The 20,613-nt window shown below is 40.4% G+C and overlaps 1 protein-coding gene across 19 annotated transcripts in view; it reads right to left on the bottom strand.

The window, feature by feature from the left end:
- Positions 1–20,613, bottom strand: part of DMD (dystrophin) — a 1,162,034-nt gene that overhangs the window by 77,222 nt on the left and 1,064,199 nt on the right. For 4 of the 19 annotated variants that reach the window (XM_056326990.1, XM_056326988.1, XM_056326991.1 and 1 more), the window contains exon 1: positions 6,355–6,486. The exons of the other annotated variants lie outside the window; for them this stretch is intronic. In XM_056326990.1, coding sequence (XP_056182965.1) covers positions 6,355–6,374 — 20 coding nt within the window. In that variant the 5' untranslated portion in view covers positions 6,375–6,486. Of the gene's footprint in view, positions 1–6,354; positions 6,487–20,613 lie in introns of those variants that run through there. 19 annotated transcript variants of the gene reach the window in all.

The raw sequence follows: 20,613 nt of genomic DNA, 5'->3' as shown, positions 1-20,613 counted from the left end.
TTCAGATATGCCATATACATTTTGAGGAATTCATAAGCACACAGATCAATTCTTAAAAACTCATTTCTTTCGTACAGATCCTTCTCCAGTTCCTCCAGACTAGAGGAGAGACATTTCAAAGGGCTTTATTCTTAAAGCACTTATGGAAATTCTGACCAGATACTAAGACCCATGGCATTTTTGACCTGCCTTCCCCTATGTGCTCTTTCCACGTGGCAAGAGCTACCCAATGCAGCAGATGCAATCCCTCCTTTCAGTCCAAACACCTGCACTAAAATCCCCATGCCACAGCCCACCGACCCACCACTAGCTTACACCACTTTTCGGGCCGGTGCACTGCACACCCCATATTGATGGTCTCTTTTAGCAAAGACTGTTGCTGCTCCTCTTGTTCCCTGGGGCTGTCAGGCCTTTTCCCTTGCCCTGGAGGTCCCTGTGCAGTGTCAGGCAGCAGAGCTGTTGGGAAGCCAGGGAAATGCTAAAGGGGGTTACGAAACGCTGCGGTATGACTAGAATGTAAATCGGACAGTCTCTGCATTGAGGCTAGCAGTCTTCAGCTTTGCAACACAACATGTTGCCAAAAGACATGCAGTATAAGAAAGACAATAAAATAAAGTGTTAGCAGGTGTAGTAGCAACTCGTGTCTCCTAAGGTTACACACTTTACAATATTCTTAATCGCAGCATAGCTAACATGATCACGTTTTCATTAATGTAGAACACTTGAAAGAAAATTCTCCTTAGCTATCCTGTAGCCAATAAAGTCCCGTTCATACAGAATTCAGCTGCATTAAAAGATGACCATAAGTATTCATAAAAAATAATTTCAGGAAAGTGTATGGAGCGCACAGTTGCTAGCAATCACATTTGCAATTTCTGTACTTAAAAAGCAGACATCCTGGTTCCAACATGCACACATCATTTGGGAGAAAATATGCAGGAGAGCAGGATCTGATCCACAGCGCCGTTGAGCTCCTAGAGCACACGCCTTCCAGCTCCAAGACTAAACCACAACCCAGCCAGCAGGTTGAACACACCTGTACACCCAGCTGTGCACTGCAAGACTGACAGGATGAGGTTATTTTAGAGAACAAAAGGTCCTTGCGTTCTCTTTTTGAGACAGCGATGCTCCCCAGTACACCTTTACCATTTATAGGATAAGAAGGTGTAGAATTTTCAGTGAACCACTTCAAAACCACCCCTACTCATTGAAAAAAGAAAATCGTGACATGTTTTCTTAGTATGATCTAATTTTGGTCTTAAAAGACAGGCTATTTATTTGATCCACATGGACACTTTACTGGCCTGGTAACCTTTATATATTCAGTAGCTTGCTATATATAATATTTCCAGATTTTGCTCTGTAACTACAAACAAGAAGGAAAGGGATCACAAGCACTAAGCATAAGGAAAAAATGCTGCCACAGTGCTGCCCTAGTTGAGCACAGGCTTTTAAACAAGCCCTGTCTCATCAACCTCAGCATCCCCTCCCCTTCCTAATTCCTGTGGTGGCTGAAGGCAGTGAAAGAGGGAGGACACCAGAAGAGCAAAAGCAGTCTTGTTCTTTGCTCTGGTAAAAAAATGAGTCCTGCAAAGGCAGGCAGCTGCAATCACATTCAGAAATCTCAGCCTGGTCTATTTGTTTTAAATGCAGAAACTGGGTAGATCTGAGCTACCTGCACCTCAGCTCCTGCATTTCCTGCCATGCTTGGGATGGGCAGGTTCTGCAGAAAAAACGCAGCACCAGCAGTTTCTACCATACCCAGGTATAAAGTGCATTTCTGAAGAAAAATAGAAATAGTTTCATTTATACATCGAGTCTCAAAAAAACGTGACTACCTGAAGCCTCTGCTTATACAACAAAGGAAATGAAGAAGGGAGCATAAGAACCCTCTAGACAGTCACTATTCAGGGGAACGGACTGCAGATCCAAATAAACGTTCAAACGCACAGACCCGGGACCACAGATCGTTTGCACCCAAAGTCAGTCCCAGATCAACAGTTCCCCAGGCATCACCCTAGCCACCCTGGCTTGCTTCCCCACAGGCAGGTAGCCCCAGAAGTAGGGGCTATTTGAATAGCAACTGCACCACAGTTTGTTTGCCAAATCATGTAGTAAAAATGAGAAAAAAAACCTTACGCACACAGTTACAAGAAACCTCTGAAAATAATCTGCCTGACTTTCCCTATGAAATTAAGTTTGGCAGCCCCAGACTGTTCTACAGATAAGCTAGACCACTTCAGACTCCATAGCTGTTAACTTGGTAGCCTTCAAAGGCACCTACTCCCCATTAAAATATTTAAAAGCCATCAGGTATCTGGCAAAAGTGTATCTGTACAGGATTATGGAATGCTCTGCCTGTGCTGGATAGAAGAACAAAAGGATCATCTTAAGATGCGGGGAACTACTACAGTTAATTGCTAATCAACATCATACGGATGAGTAGTTTACCGATTTTTTTATTTTCATTTATGGTAAGGCCTAATCATGTATCAGTGAATTTATTGTGTATGGTTTAAGATTACAGCATTTACTAATCTTTCTGAAAATACATAATTGTGTTTCCTAAGATCTTGTAAATAAAGTTTCCATTGCCAAAGAAACATTGGACTCCAACTGTTACTGGTATTAAAAATACCTGAAAACCCCAAACCACTACTCAGCGTGCTTTTCTTTCATAGTATGATATTAATTCTCTTGGAGATTGTAAGGAATGATTTTATTTGCTTCATCTGCAAGTGACAAAGAATGAACTTGCAGGGTAGGTGCATTACCCCTTTTTCACCCCCTTTCCTTTATAAATAAACTTACTTGCAACTTAAAGATCCCCTTCTTTAGGCTATCAAAGTCAAGTCAGTAGAGACCCTAACTCTTGCCCCTGCCACCTTGCCAGCAGTGACTACCTGTGGGGCAGAGTGCCCTGCAGCCGCCTGCTACGGCCACCCTCAGCAATTCAGCAGCAATCACTCAGCCTTGCACCCTGTACCAGACCCAGCAGCGGACCAGCAAGCCACCAGTACACCTCCACACTCCTGCAAGAACAAGCAAGGGTTTTAAAGGGGACTGAACCTTGGTCGCTGTGATTTCTGCAGAGGTTGAGTGCCTGTACCAAGCCAGGGCAGATTCTGCTGGTACTTTACATGCAGAACACAGGAAGGCTGCAGCTATTTTGCTCCAGCTAAAAGGCATTTGCCTCTCAACTGAACGTTGTCAGCTCAGAAAATTATCAACAATTCCGCACACCAGGGCAGCTCCAGGAAAGGTTAGATTCCATCGAGGCTATTCTTCATAAGCCTCTTTGCCATTTTCAAAGGCCATTTAATTGTGAGCTTTGGGGCTGGACCGGTGGGGGAGGATTTGTGTGTATGCCCTTATTGTGAACACCGTCTGAAGTGAAATGCCAGCTCAGCAGTTTCAGGCAGCCTCAACCACACTTGGGAATGCTGTAGCATCCTTAATAGATCTGCAGCAAAACGTTTGCCAGAGTTTCAAACTCCGGTGAACAAGGCCCTTTACAGTTTGCAAGTCAGAAAGACATGAAAAGTGTAGTGTAAGTCCTCTTGACTAGCAGCAAGCAGGGTGAGAACATGTGCAGAAACAAGTACTAAAGATGCTTTTCCAATGAACCACCAAAATAAAAAGACATCAACGCACACAGCCAGTACTTTTGCAATATTGCTCAGAGGATACATTTTTCAATTTGGCTCTACGTTTAGGTCAACTAAATTGATTACTAGCTTTTAGATCACAGACATTCTGCAACAAATAAAAATACAAGTGGGCTCACATAGCATATTTTCCTCTTTCTCACCTGACTTAAGCTGCAAAGGTAGAAAGGAAATTAAAACCACGCCTGAAAAGGAGAAGAACAGCAACGGATAATGGTGACACCTAGGCACTGGTGTGACTGGCACGCTAAATACACAGATAATTCAGTGAGATGAAAGCATACTCTTCACTTAATACATCCTTTGGGAACCGCAGGACCACTTAATTAAAGGATGATTATATTATATTAGCAAGGATAATTTTTATGTGGGGAATTCTGTCACACACTATGCCTGCGTGAACTCCTCTGTTCCTGCCAACAGCAAAGATTTGTCTCTCATCGCTGTCAGCAGAGCCAATAACACACAGGATTGAAAACCTGAAATCAAGAGATGATATCCTAGCTGACAGACTAGGTGAATTACAGTTCCCTTGTTATAACTTGATCAGTTTGGACACAATACAGTTATTTTATCTTCCTTCCTTTTATATTACTTCTGAGCAATGCCAGCAGCAGGAGTGGAGAGCAATGCTCCCCCCTCCCCCAAATTCCTGCACAAATCCCCCCCACACACACCCTGCCACACAGAAACATTCACAAGCCTTTTAACTGCTTTTGATTGCACTACTCCCCCCCCTCCCCCCCCCCCCTTTTTTTTAATATATATGTAGGATTCAGTCTCATGTGCATTCACTGCTCAGCTTCAGAGCCTAGAATTTTAGGTTGCAACTGCAACTAAACTCTGACATCCCTCCTAATTGGTGACACCAGAGCCAGTTCTGCAGCGCTTCTCTCCCCTCCCCCTTCATTAGAAAATACAACGTGAACTAGATGTGCATACATGTACATAGAATAAGAAATTCTATCAGGTAGCAATAAATAAATTGTTAACATACATTTATGAAAGAGCCAAAATTAAAGTAGTATTGTCAAAAGCACTGGATCGATCCATTTTCAAACACCACAATTTACAATACTTCTCACCTTTTGGCTTTAAGGTGAATGAAATGTTATTCCAGCCACCTTATGACTGTTGTCAAAAAGCCAAAATAAACATGGCAGAGTTGTGTGGATTTTACTAAACTAGCCTAAATGCAATTGAAATTGCATGAATAGACACTACCACTCATTTAAAAAATGTTTTCAATAGCAGATGACAGCGATTGCAAGGAAGACTTAATATTTGTCTTTTCACATCGTTTCATTAATTCCTTAGATAAAACAAGTTACTGCTATGGAAAGTATTCGCAATGTAAAAACGTGGCGCTCCTTTGGGCTTTACAAAGGACTACTGTTTTCATCTGTAAATCTAGAGACTACTGATCTGTGCAGAGATTATTTCTGTTTAAGCCAAGGATCAGTGTCTTTTCAGCAGGAATTTGACTTTAGGGTGTTTTATTGGTTTTCGCAAGATTTATCAGACTGCTGAAAGCAAGCACCGATACATATTACAGTTTCTTGCCGATACTGGAAATTAATAGTAGGAGAAGGGCAAATATCAGCTGCCAAGTACTGAATAGTAACTCTTTTTTTCTCCCCTTGATGTTAAACATTTATTTTGTACGCTCTGTCACGGGCAAAGACTCCTGCTCAGTGGCTAAAGCTGGGTGAGCCTGCCCCACCAGCTGTTACTCTCCACTAAAGTATTTGCTTTTCAAAGCCTATCCTCACCACTTCTGCCAAAGCAATTTCACTGCAGGGTCTTGTCACATCCAGGCTCAAACAGCAATGGCCTCAAACAATCCCTCAGTGCTAAAGGGTCAAAGACCCTACGCATAACCATATGTCTTGTTTCCTCAGCTCCGGACACGCACGCCTGCCAAAACCACTTCTCAGCCCAGCTTCAACTTAAGGCGAGGACCGGGGATGCTGCTGGTGTCCCGGGCTGCAAGGTGTTTTACAATAGCTCAATATAACCTACCGCGTAACAGCAAGAAATACGGCAGTTAAATAGCCTGGAGGGAATCCCCTCCCGGCCTCTTCTACGTGCTGACTTGAAAGATTATTTCTAAGCGTGAAATTACCGGGAAAAGCAATACACCCCTCAGCACGCCTGTTTCCAGGAGTTCTGTTAAAGTTCACGCCTCAGCCGAGTTACAGCACACGCCGTGTGCTCCGCCGGTAACGTTCTACAGCACCGCGCTGCCCCTCCGAACCCGAGCCAGCTCCCGCCCCCGCCGCGTCCCCCGCACCGCCACCACCTCCCGCCTCCACCTCGGGGCTCACCCCGCCGCCCCACGGCCGCACAGGTACCCCCGCGCGTGGCGCGCTCCCGCATCGCCATGTCCTACGTGTTCCAGCCAGGCACAGCCAGCCCGAAACCAGGGACTCGGGAGAGGGGAAAGGCGCTGAATTAAACGCCGTTTCAAGAAATCGGGCAGCAAGTGGACCCGTTTAGCGCGATAACCGAGAGGCACAGCCGCTGCCCCCTACGGTGTGTAAAGACGGACGGACGGACAGCCCCGCCACGCCGCTCTCCGCCTTCGCAGGGTGCGGGATCCCTACGGGCGCTCGGCTGGAACACCTGCGGGCCCCCCGCCCGCCCCCGCGGCACCTGCCGCCCCGCGCCCCCGCATCCCCCTCACCCCTTCAGCTGCTCCCTCATGGCGGCGACTGCTCGGCGGCGCCGCGGAGGCAGAAACAGCGCTGCCGCCGGTCCGGCCCCGCCGCCGCGCGCCGCTGCGGCCGCCCCGCCGGGGAGGCGGGAGGGAGGGCGGGGCCGCCGTGCTCCACCGCCCCGCCCCCCCGCCCCCGCCCACCGGCGGCGGCCCCGCGGGGAGCGCCCCGAGCAGCCGCCCGCCCCCGCCTGCCCGGCCCGGGGCGCCGAGGGCGCCTCGCCCCCCGCCCCCCTGGGCTGCTGCGGCGGCCGGAGGGGCGCTCGGGGTTCCCCGGGACGGCTGCTGGGGGGTTCGTTGCCTTGCTCCGGGCCCGCCGGGAGGCCGGCGGCTCGGTTCGCTCGCTCCCAGCGGACTTGTGGAAAAAAGTCAATCAAATATATACCGAATTCAAATCCGAAGCTGGGACGGATTTGAAACGGGCCTTAACCTGGGTCTTAGCTTTGCAGCTGTTAATTTGAGCGCTTAAAATGCCACGTGGCTGGTTTGTGAGTGAAATCAGGTAATTTAATTTCTGAGGGCTTGCCTCGGCCTCACTGGGAAGGACCAGCCTCTCCCCCGGAATTGTCAGAGCAGAAGAAATAGTTCTGCTCCTGCTGAGTAACTGTCGCAGTGTTTCTTTGTATTAATTCCTACTTAATATTCAGTACACAAAAGCTAACAACCCTCTCTTGGTGTCACAAGCCTTTCAAATCAGTGCAGCGCGGCTCCTCTCATGCAAGTCCTGAATCCGCCTCCTTTATTCAGTAAAGTAATGCTGTGTGGAGAACCCAGTCCTTCACGCAACAGACTAGTTCTTCAAGCTTACAGACTCTCTGCTTTCTTGATAAAACCACCCAAAAATGCACCTTTCAAATGTACAAAAATCTCCCAGTTTTTACACTGGGAAGACGCAGGCCTAGAAGCACAGAAAATCAATCTCACCCATCATTTCTATACCACAGGAATATCCCATAGGTTGCTTTCCCATTACATAGAGGCTAGTAAGCACTGAACTTGGTGGGTTTTATCCCAAGTACCAGGATATTTAGGGCTTCCCTTAGGGTTCCAGGTAGCTGGGTGATCTGATTTTATGAAAAGCTCAACAAGCAGTTCAAGGAAAGCCCACGTGTTTTTTTCTAGAGGCGTTAAAAGTGTAAGATGCTCTAAGTTCAGTCCCTCAAGCCCTGAAATGCAAATATAAAACTTAATGGAATTAAATGTTAAATTCTTGTAGTTTCCAGACAATTGAGATTATTTAAAAAGATCTAATTCCGTTTTCTGTTAGCTTGGATCTACCACCTCAACATGGAAAGAAAAAGAGGATTAATTTTTGTGTAAACATAAATCACTATGTTAAAACTCATCAGACTCCGTAAGAATTTTCCATGTACTTCAGTGGACCTGGTATTTGAGGAATTGGCTGTATCAGACATCTTAGTTTTGAGGTGAATCAACTGGCTGAAGACTGGCAACTACATTGCATTAGCAACCTCACCTTCTCCCACGTTAAGCTAAGCTTTAAGAAGTGAGAACTCTCTTTAAGTCTTTAAAATAGGATATTTAACGTATTACTTGGGGGGAACCTCACAGTCTATTACAAGGAGAAAGCAGCTGCCCATGTCATACCAAGGGACTCAGGGTAGCCGGAACCCTGCTGTTTCACAGCAAAAGTGGTTTGTTTTCCTTCAAGAGGTATGTGGTACTGATACCCCCGATAGACATTCCTTCAATTTTTACTGTTTCTGGAGCTTCCTGGTCTGCCTTAACAGAAGCTTGATGCTGCTATTATCAAGTTGGTCTTCTTTCCCATACAACAGTGCCAAGTAGTAGAAATTAAAAACCAGTCTGAATTTCTCATACTTTGCATAATCTTCTTTCTCCTTGAGTTACAAATAAAGCATTGTATTCAATTAGACTCACAGCAGGTGAAACCCCAATTAGTGAATCCATTTTCTTGGCTTTTTTCCCCTACCTTACACCCACACACCACTTTTCTTCTTTTCTTTTTTCTTTTTTTTAACCAATAAAGGGGAACTCTGAGTCATTCCTCAATTGAAAAGCAAATTAACCCTTTGATCTCCCAAATCAAACCATTACCCACTCAAGAACATCCAGGGGAAATCAAGAATGTTGAAGGATTATGGGATTAAGGCCTATTGACTTTATAATTTGATTTTATAAAAAAAATAATTTATTTAATGTAGTTCTGATTGTTGTATCTAAATTCACAAAAGCTTTTAGCTGTTTTGATTAGCCTCAAAATTGTACTTTTGCTGTATAATTTACAGAAGTAATACCACTCTTATTGCAAATTACTTTCAAACTACCCATAATTTATTACAAAAATATGTTTTGTTTGCAGTATAAATGGTTACTGTCTTTGGCATTTGCAACTGAAGCCAATCTTTATGCCATACTTAATTTTAAGCCATTTATTTGATAAAAGACAGTTTTCTCCTGTAGACAATAAAACAGGATTACAAAGTAAGCAGAATCTGAATTCCCTGGGGTGCTTTTCTTATCCAAGGGCTATTCAGTCAATTTGTGCACCTACACAGAGACCTGAATCAGGAGAACAGTGTTTATTTCTCTTATACTGTAGGTTTGTCCTGGACTACAGCTAACCAAGGTATCTGTCTCTTCAACATTTAACAACACCAGGTGCTTAAAGGGAAATCACAACTCCCTAATACACGAGTGGTAATAATTAGAGGCTGTTTTATTACCTCGAAACTCTTTCAGAGCGGGGGAGGGGAAGATGAAGTGACTTTGCAGGCAGTCTGACTACACTGCTTGCTGTCCAAGTGGTTACTGGAATCTGTTCATTTGAGAAACCTGATTTTTCAGTTTTAATACGTTCTTCTCAGAATGTTGTCCCTTTTCTATGGGGAAAGAGCCATAGACATACATTAAAAATAATAATATGAACATAAAATAACTGATTCCTAAACAATAATGTTTGAGTATAAATCCCCACAAGTTTTACGTAGGAGATTAGCATCGCTACTCTGTGTTGCAGACAGATACGGAAATCCAAATGCAGAAATGGGTAGGGACTTGCCTAAAACCATTTAGTAGAGCAGGCATTAAATGTACAAGTTTGCTTGTAAGTTTAACACTTTATGAATTAGAAAACTAAAGAGACATTTCTTTAGCTTTACTGTCATTGAAAGTGAAGTTACAACATTTTGGTATTAACTAAGTCTTACTTCCGCAGTTCTGTGAAGCATGTAGTCCTCCTTACAAGTGTGTCTTTACTTAATTTCTCAGTTATCTGGGTAGTGGATTAGCAACCACTTGCCTTGCATGTAAAAAAATGTGGTACACTGTGTTGGGCTGGCTACTCTGTTATGCTGTTTGAGTCTATTTTCTTTTTCTTGGTATAAATAAATAGTAAGAATCACTTGGGATGGCACAATGACACTTTCCTGGATCATCTGTCTTAAATATGCTCCAAGGGCTGACACCTCCAGTATTATTTCTTTTTATTATTATTTGTTGATAGCGCTCTCAGAAGAGCCAAGAAGAGAATACTGTTCCGGATGCTGTTTATTTTTCGTGTTGGGTTCGCCACCACCCCCACCACCCCCCCCCTTTTTTTTTTTTCCCCCCTGTTTGCACATTACCACTGGAAGCCCATTAAAATACCGTAAATGCAATGAAGAAAAGTCTTGAAATTCTGCATTCATTTTCCCCAACATTGCACTGCAAATTAAAGACCTACTAAAACATTCATAGCTCTATATGTTTATTATCAATTATTTACACCATGAGAGAGTTGGAGAAGAGCATACCACTTTCTGCCCAGAGGCAAACCCAATTTGTGTCCTGTATGAGAGGAGGTGAGCAGGTGCTTCTAACACAGGGCTTGTTCTTCACCCTGTAAATCAGTCATGTAACTGGCAAGTGCAGCTCACAAGAATTTACTCAGTATGTTTCACTGAGATGTTTTTTGAATAGACAGAGTAGAAAGGGGAATCCTTCTTATTTTCTTTCTTTCTTTTAATAAAACTAATTCTGCAGTAAATATTATAGAGCTTGCAGCAATCCAATGCACACTATGGAAAGTATTGGTACATAGCATGTGTGACAGGGTGATGTCTGTTCCTGCCAAATGCCAAATGGCACAACCTCTGCATTACTTTGGGCTGTACTTGTTTTTACTACATAAAGACACCTGCTTAAAACTGAAATCATAGTCACCCTATGAGATGAGTATCACAGAGCCTTGGGAACGGTCTGTGTGTGCCGTATGTCACACTGCAATGCATGCGGTTGATAAAAGATGAATGAGACGGTGCCTGTCATTTTGGATATATTAAGCATACATATGAATTTCGTCCTGTTGAAATCTTGGAAAGGCTGATTTGGAGAGGCTGCATTTATTTTTTTAAGCTGACAGTGACAATTTAGACACCTTGCAGTAGCAGAGTGTTTGTTCAATCCCTACTGCCAGGTGTGTGACCCTGAAAAGAGGAGCAGAGTGACACTGAGATTAAGTAAAATGATGTGCATCGCTGGATGCAGTGGATAGCACATCCCAGTTCTACCAGCACTATGAGCACTTCAGGTAAACACCTGTAAATGCCAAAAGCTCTTTTCTCCCATACCAAACCACAAGAAATTAAGAAAATTAAGAAAGGAATGACCCCTGCTCTTCCAGGATGGAGATGAACTGGAGTGTGAATAATCCCAAGAATGGGAAGATCAAGAAACAAAATGCTAGATAACTAAAAGTATTTTTAAAACTCTGTAAAAAAGACTTAAAATCTCCCCGCAGGAAACTTATGCTAAGCAAAACTGCTTGCCGATCTTTACAATATACAAGTAAGACTTGAAAAATGGTCATTATACCATGGTAAAATCTTGATTTGAGGAACCTTTATTGGCAAAATGAATGGTTATCATTTCAGGGAGTAAGGCTGAGAAAAAAATTCAGACTAATAAGGTTAAATTAAACAAACCGATGAAGGCAAACTCTATTACTTACTTTTCTTTGTGTGCCCAGTTAGAAATAAATGACTGTTTTGCCTCCTGGGGGATTAAAATAAGCAGGATTTCATAAACTCTCTTGCTCACTGACTCTCTTTTCACCTCCAAATCTTTCTTTCCATGCATAAAATTGTCACAAACACAAAACCTGGTTTCCCAAATGATTAACTTCTCTGCTGTTTCCTATCGATGTATAGATCTCAATAGCAAGAAACTGCATCTTGCAGCCCAGCTTCACACCAGGCCCAGAAAACGTGATACTAGCGTTCCTGGTCCCTAACAAGCAGCCCTCTCTGGTTCCAAAGACTTCCACAGACATTAAAGGAGAAGCATGCCTTCCTTTTTTACTAAGTTACTTCTTGGTTGCATTCCATAACTTTTTATTTTTGTATTTCTTTGCATTTTTGAAACTATCAAGTATTTTTCTATGACTAATATCACACAAACAGAAAAGTTTTTCTTTCATTGAGGAAAGAAGTCATTTTGAAAAAATGTCCCTATGAAAGTATTATCTAGAAGAGAAAATATTCACTTGGGGAAAAAAGCCACGTAGATCATGCTATGAGGCTACATACTGGGATGTTCCCATGATAAGGCTGCCCTTAGGTACTCAAAGAAGAGGGCGATGAAATCTCTTGCATTTTATGACAGCTATATGCAGGCATGTTCCCAATCAGACCACTAGCTAGGCAAACTTTGCACCTCTGAATTTATGCATTCATATTTTAGCAGTGATTGCTTTGCTGTGTTCTCACAGAACTTGTGGGTTTTGTTGCTTTAAAATATACTTTGAACCTGTCATAGCTACCCCTTTTTTTTCTCAACAATTATAATACACTATACATAACATATACATATAATATTTAATTCTAACAAGAGGCCCTGCCTATTTTTATGTACACACTAGGCTTTTCACCATCTTTGCAAACACGTTGAGGTTGCTGACCTTGGCAAATATGATAAGTTTGAGGTCTACTCCCAACCTTTTCCCTAGACTGGGCCACACAGAGCCCTGATGTGAGGAAGGGATGGTTCGCCTTCCTTGGTAAATCGAACTTGCATTGAATTTGTTTCAAAACTGGAGTCTTTAGCTTCTCCCAGTACCCTGATGTAACATGAGCAAAGCTTAGTCTTCCTGCATAGCATGATTACTTTGCCTTCTCTTCCCAATTCTCTTATGTGGGGATCTAACAATAGAGGAAAGTGCAACACTGCACCTCGGGAAGGAACCAGCCTAGAGAGGTTGATGCGAGGAGGGAGCAGCTACACCTAACTAGCCTCACCAGTAATTCCATCCAGGCTAACGCCTCCATTCAATCCAGGTGACATTTCTCATGGTTTATTTGCATAGAAATGCAGCTTCAGGTTTAGGGTTGTACAACTATTCCCAAACCAAGGTAATACTTGGTAACAGCAAGCAAGAAAAGAATTCTGGAAAAGAAAAGTTTCTCATCTGACATTTCTGAAATCAAAACTTTTTATTTCATTTCAAAAAAATATTCTATTAAAAATGTACTTGTGCCCTTTAATGGCAGGTGGCAATAGTCTCATCTTGTCCATGCCAAAGACTGAAAATTAGTGTTTATATATACAGTCGTTTGAAACAGACATAGACAAAGATACCTACATTAACTAGTGCTTCCAAAAATGGATGAATCGGTATCAGCTACCATGGAGCCAGGTCCTAGGGCACAGATATTGTTTTATCCTAATTGAATCTAAATGTATGTTAACACTAAAATAATTCAGTAATGAAGGATACAAAGAAATTGTGAGGTAAAATAAAAATTATTTCTTAGCTAATGTTAGAAAAGGGTTTCATTCAAGTCTCCTGTGGCAAGTCCAAGTATTTACACTTTGACAAATGTTTCACATAATTCCAGACAGCTTCTGCTTCTTCCATTTATGGTTCTTCCTATTAAATAGTCCACCCAGGCTTTTTCATTTTGGCATCTTTGTCTAGCTGCTTCTGTCTCTGGCACAGTAGCTGGCAGTTAATTGAGGAAAGAATCCTGTGGATGCTAGCTGATAGCAACAAAGTGTTGCTAAACTATATTGAACAGTTTTTATGTTTAACTAAGTCTATTAATGGGAATGCATTTAATAGAACTCAGTATTTCTGTATTTCATGTTTGAATTGAGCCAAAGCTCTCACGGCACATCTCAACAAGGCTTGAAATACCTAGTAATTCTACCGACATCCTTTCAATCAGTTCTCTGATCTCTGCTGTTAAACAGAAAATGAAATCTCTTTGTGAAAGGATAAACCTGCAAAATGAAGATTCGCTTTCTAGCAACATAGATGAATTCACTGTGAAAAATTTGGAATGAAAATCAGAGATGCCTTGTCTACCCAAGTTAAAGAGCCTTGACATTTATAGTGTCTATGCACCAAAGGTACACAAATGACTTTTAGCACCTACCATAGCCCATTATTAAATCAAGAACAACGGTGACTGTGTGGAGCTCAAAATCAGCCAAACCCATTTTTTTTTATTTCTGTACTGAGTATTTTTCCACATTGAAATAATCAAACAATTTCCAAATTTGTATTTGGAACTATTTTCTTTGGTTTTGAGAAATTGCTTTCAAATGTGCAATCTAAATCCTGAACGACACACACAGCCCTAAAATATTAAGGATTTAAATGTTGGTTATGGTCCATATGAATATTCTTAGACCCCTGCTGCTACATCTAACTCCCTTGAACACATTTTCAGAAATGTCAACCTACAATTCTACCATATCAACATTTCAGCTTTTTCTAAACTGGTCCAGACTTACCGCTAGGACTAAATAGAGTTTCCATCTTTATCATCTCCCTCACCACATGACACAGAATACCAGATGATTTTAAAAGCTCAAACTACTTAATTCCATGTTATCAGTCATAAGAAACATCACACAGTTCTTGTCACCTTCCTTTCAAGGAAAAAAGTATTAAATTCAACCAAGATTTCTCTGTATCTACACAGTACACTACAAATGCAAAGCATATACAGGATCCGAACCACTTGTTTATTTAATAGTGGTCACAGTTTGGAGTTTTATTCTGGCAAAAAATTCATAGACATAAGATAACGTATTACCCACTGTGTAGAAGATGATTTTCTGAGTGTCCTTAAAGTTAGAAAGATCATCTAAACTCACAACTCCTGTCTCAGAAAACATTACAACTGTTTGAGCATTCATCCCTAATCCCAAAATAACAAAATCAGTCTGTCATATTAAGAAAATATGGTGTTGTTTTAAATTATCATTCTTCTCGTGAGGTCAATAATTTTCCTTCAATTACTATCAACAGCTCTGGCTCCTGGTTGCCAGCTTTAGAACCAACTGTCATTTTGCAAACAATTATCACCACTTCAATTAATGTCTTTACACCGATATGCATCAGCCAAGGGAAAATAAATAATAGAAGAGATCTTCAACCTTATCTTTCAAATAAAAACTGGGTTGAGATATGTGGTATCTAAATACTTCTGTACTTCAGTAATGAAGCTTATTTTTGCTTATGGGCATTATAATTTTTATCAGTATTCGGAAATGAATCTCTTGTTACATTTCCATAGTGGTGTTGCTGCAGTTGTTCTTCATTCTCATTCTTAGAAAGCTACTGTCATTATTTCTCAAATTATTATCCTTCCACCCATGTCCTTCAATTTGTTCTGTTTTTAGGGTAACTAATGGAGCAAATAATTTATTAAGAATAAAAATAATTTTGCAAAGATTTGCAGAAGCTGACAGCCTAAGAATTTTGCCAAATAGAGCCCAAGCAGGGAGTGAAGGATTAGACCCCATCTAATCCACTATTTTTTTCAAACCAGCGTATTTAATACTGAACTGAAACCTTTGGAGAGTTTTATTTTTAGCCGCTTGCCATATCGAGCACTCATTTGGCTTTATTCTAAAAATTACAATTTAGGAATCAAGGAGAAGAAACATATTTCTTGTTTATGAGTAAGGCATTATCAATAAAAGTCTTCCATTTCCCAAACAAATAAATATAATATTTTTTTAACTTCATGCCATATTATTATTATTTTTCTGATAATTTTCATAGTAAACATTACCCTTCACTGAGGCTCGCATTTATTTTAACATTTTAAAAGAGACTGTATACAATGATACGATGAACATGGTCATTTGGTGATGACGGAACACTCTGTTGGGTCATAGATGAAGAAAGTGACTGGTTTTGATAGTTATTCCCATGCCAACATTGTACATGAAGCTTGCCAGCAATTTGCAGAAAATTAGGCCAGTGGGGCTACATCTATGCTGCCATTTAAACAAATTATTTAGTCCGTGAAATAGCCAAGAGGGATCAACTCTACAAATGTGACAATACCTTCGTTATTTGGACCTTCTAGTGGCACATTATCTTACACATGCACTGCTATGTGTGTATGCCCCGAGACTATCCCTTGGTCCAAATTTCACACAGTGACTCTTGTTCTTATTGCCGAGAAGTGAACCACTCTACAGCAGGCTGGGCATGGTACTCCTTTACTTCCCACATAGTGCTGCTGTGGAGCTAAAGCATGATTTTATTTAATTTTTTTAATTATTATTTATTTTTTTTACCTCATTTTAAATTGTCTGACCTATTGTGGGAGTTGTTGCAGCCAAAGCACTGCAAGAACTGTGGTATCTTTTTGAAACTGGTTGGGCCTGTCCCTGCAGAATAAATCTATCACATTAAATGGCGAAAATACCTCCCTACAGCGGGGGAACCAGAAGAGTTCTAGATCAGCTCAAAACCCTGTGATTTAAATGCCATGCAGTAGAATATAGTCACAACTGCTTTGCTGTGCTAGATCCTTAAGCCTTCCTGATGAGCTAACCAAAGAAATCAGCTGGTAATCAAAGTAATTATTTTTAAGCAGTGGATTTGCAATCCAGACACTACCAATGAAGAGCAGCCATATCATAATTACTTTTAAAGTGTGCTGAATGCTCTATATACAGTTTCCAAAGTTTGCAGCAGTCAAAATTTCTAAGAAAAACAACTATTATTTCCATTCAAAAACTTTGTAAGCTGGCACAATGTCTGACAGTTAACTAATCGAAGAAGCACTTCCAGTGCATACCAGCAGAGCAGCTGGCCTCTCACGGCATTTATTCCTTAAAGGTTCATTAGGAACAAAGAAATGTTTTAGGTGGCAATTTCTATAAGAACTGGTAAAAGATAAGACTTAGAAGAATACTCATCTGCTCTCATGGACTCCTCTGCATTCACATACACTGCAGCATCTTGCCAAGTCTTTAAACTGCAAAAGCACAGTGTGCAACAACAATGTTCTAACCCTTTTAGTGCATTGCATGCTACATACGGAGCTAGATTTTACTTCCAAACAAAATTTTGGCTGCATTCCTTAGCGAGTACAGGTTGTTCTCACATTGGCAGACTATCCCATTCTCTCACTTAAAACAATTTAATGGATGTTTAATTTCATGGGTTGGCTTATTCCTAGATGGGCACAGTTTATATAAATCAGTTCCAGCCACCAACTCCAACATTGAAAAAGAGAGTTCTTATTTTCTTAATTTAGAACATTATGCTGAAATTATATTTTTCTCTACATCCTCTTTTTCTGTAATTTGCAATTAAGAGAATAATTTAAAATACCCTTTACAGAACAGTTTAAGTGTCCGTTCTATAGTCTCCTCTTTCTAACTGAACATTTAATAAAGTGTTAAGCCTGACATTACAGACTTTGGTGAGAAATCTAGCATTGGATTTCAGTGCCTTCAAGATAAACCTTGTTGGGAAAAAAACCCTATTCATAAGCAATGCAGCACTATTCTATGCTATCATCCTTACTCATTGTGCAAATATTATTGGTTTCAATAATGCCTTCTTTACAGATACAGTTTGGTCTGATCCTCCCTGCCTTTAAACAATCAGACTGAACACGGGTAAGTACAGGGAATTTGAATAGTAATATGGGTACTAAATTACTAAAAATACTACAGCACCAACCTTAGATTGTTGTATATATGTAAGAGCAGATTTGAGATTGCTATTTTCAAGGAACTCTTCAAGTTTATTACATTGGCAATATAAATTTTTGATCTTTAATGGAGCATAAAGGCAGAATGGAACTTTAGAGTGAGGAGTACATATAGAAACAAGGACAACTTCAAGCCTAACTGCATTTTGCATCAGCCAATATCTTAACCTGAAAGGATCATCTGGTCAGTCTCTTATGTGGTGTAAAGTAAAAAAAAAAAAAATAAGAATAGCTACATCTTTTGCAGTCGTGGGAATAAGACAAAGGTGGATAGGGAAGTGGTGGGTATACAGTACAATAACTTCCAGCTGGTGTATCATCTGTCTGCTGATAGGTATGTTTAAATAAATAAATGATCAAGTATAGTCTAATTAAAAAAAAATAATCAACAAAGTCAGGATGAGTTTTTGGAAATAAAATATGACTTTGCAACACAAGTTATATGAAAGCAGCAAGATGATTAAAATGCAGAATCTTATTTATTATACATTAGGTAGATCAAAGCTTCTCAGTGATAACAAGTCACTGATTGGGGGCTGCCACCTGTTTGGTCTCACTTGCAATGGGAATCTCTTAGGTAAACTGTGTTAAATGTTGTCAGTACATATTACACTTATGAACAGTTTACATTAAAAAAAATAAAATTAAAAATTATTCTTATTTTCCTGGAGCGTTTTACTCATTATTCACCAGCACATACATTACTTAGTAAATACAAAAAGGAAATCCTGTGTAATTCAAGAAGGTTTCAGAAACAACAAAAAAATTGCAGGTAAATGCTGTTACTTGAGGCACATCACATACTTCTTTGAGATAGTGGCGACAAGACCTGAAAGGTATGAAATTAGCTGTGGCTTTGGACAGTGGTGATGTTTGAAGCAGGCTAGGCTCAGAGAGGACATATTGTGGCAAGCAAATTATCCAGGAAAAAAAATATCTAGAAAGCAGGGCAGGAGGCAGTTTTCTAGATTTTTGTTGTTGTTGTTTGTCCTTTTGTCTAACTTCACAAAGAAGAGGAAATCTATGACTTAAGGGAATTGCGTAGGTGTAAATGTCTAATAATTATTGGGAGGATCTAATAAAGAGAGAATTGAGGAAAGCTGAAAATCTGCAAGATACATCAAGACAAGGCAAGGCAGTGATAACCTTTGACGGTGTCCTTGAAACTTGGTACAGAACTGGTGAAACTAAGGAGCAGAACTTCAGTCTGGAGATGTCTGAGCAATACTGGGCTCTCAGGGCTTTAAATGACTATTTGTGACATAACGGAAAGAAAAAGGAGGAGTGAGTAAGAGTCAGATCTGTTTAAAGTCAGCAGAAATTTAATTTGGGTTTATAAAACTGGGGAAAAAAAAGTTGATAAGTACTTTAAAAGCCATGTGCACTGAAGGAAAATTGTTTGGGAGGTCTCTGGTTGTTATAAGTGTATGCCATTGACCTAAACCAACATCGGGACCATCACAGGAGAAAGGAGTCCCACTGGCTGGCTCTATCCAAACCGAAGATGACTATTTTCCACAATGTGGCATACCCACACAGGCGAGTTTGATAAAAGATTCACACTGACAGACTCTTTTCCACTCCTTATTTATAGAATAGTGAACAAATGCCCCAGAGCAAAGCAGTGCTGAGGGTTTTGCGCTCCGCTTTCTTAAAAGAAAACTGTAGAAATACAGATTTGCATTTTGCCAGCAGCAAATGTTTATTCCACAATACTTTGGGCACTGATGTGAAAAAACATGATACATGAGAGGAAATGCTGAAAGCCAGAATTTGATCCCTTTTATGCTGCTAAAAATAAGAAGTAAATTTGCTGAAATCAATGAGCGTATCTCTCAACCCTTGCAAGTTGCTTTCAGTGCAGAACTTAAATTTGATTTCCAAACTTCTGACAGTATGTCAGATGGGACCCTAAACTGCACCCAGCACAACGGAGTTATCTGTAGGTTCTTTTGCTCAGGATTGTTACAGTGCGATGAAATACTTATTTCTCCCTCAAACTGGAAACAGGAGAAGAAATAATAGCATATGAAAGCAAGTAGTAATATGTAATGACCATATTAAAGTTTTCATTGCTTTTGTGCCATAGCACAGTTAGAATAGTGGAAAAGCAGATGAATGAGGAATGTGCAGGAGAAAACTCTGGCCAAACACTGCCTACAATTGAACAGTCTGCTAAATGTTTTAAATTGTTTGGTAAAATTACCGCAGCACTAAAAGAATAAGTACCTCTGTTAACAGGCAGTAATTAAAAGACCAAATAAGGTGAGTGCACCTATGGTCAAAAAGATAATTTCTTGGTGTGTTTTGTTTATGCTCCTAGGGATGGTTTATGTCAAAATAGCTCAGTTCAGAAGCCTGAAACATAAACCAGTATTTGGAAATGGTGATGAGCTCATCAGTAAGAGACCTTTGGAACTCACAACTTTTTTAACCTCTGATTTTCATTTGATACTTAAAGTAAACTGAACTATAGAGGTAAAATATGCTTTTCAGCAACTGGGTCCTAGTGGCTAAAATGCTCTTACTGGCAGAAATCTGGAAGTAATCTCCTTCTAAACACAAGTAAAATTTCAAGATGCCTTTATTCCAGATTACTTGCAATAAAAGTTTATAGATGGAGAAATAAAAATGTGATTGAGGTTTAGTAGTTCTAACTCTTGGTTTTTATTTTTTGTTCCTGTAATCATGGACATTTCCAGCTACAAAATACATAGTCTGTTTACACTCAGGAAAACAACTGCAAACCACTTATTTCTACTCCACAGTGTTTCTATAGGTTGAAGCTGGGCATGATTTTGAAGAATAATATACAAAACCAAGTTGAGGATATTTCATTTGCTTACTTCTGCTTCCACAGTTAATTCTTTAGAGGGGAAATATGCAACTAATATAGCATATCTGAAATCCATACTCACAGAGATGCTTCTCCATCTGTATTTCTAGAACAAATGCAGAAACATTAACCAAGAACAGCTTCAGTAGCTTTTTCAAGGACACCCACAAGTAGAAAGTATGCATACATATATTTTGGGAAACAGCGTTTACCCATTTTGGATAAATAAGAAACTGGCAATTTCCTCTTATTTGCCACAACAGTGCTCAAGGGTCTGTCCCTGAATGAATGGAGTCTGGAATGGAAAATAGTAATCTGTCACTGATCCTTCCCAGAAATGGCTTCTCTGCCTGTCATTATTACAATAAACAAGGCTATAAACCCCTTGCAATTTAGGTAAAT

This window comes from Falco biarmicus, chromosome 2 (assembly GCF_023638135.1).
Source record: "Falco biarmicus isolate bFalBia1 chromosome 2, bFalBia1.pri, whole genome shotgun sequence".
Classification (NCBI taxonomy): Eukaryota; Metazoa; Chordata; class Aves; order Falconiformes; family Falconidae; genus Falco; species Falco biarmicus.
Note: the sequence above shows the minus strand (reverse complement) of the source record. Positions and strands in the feature narration are given on the sequence as shown.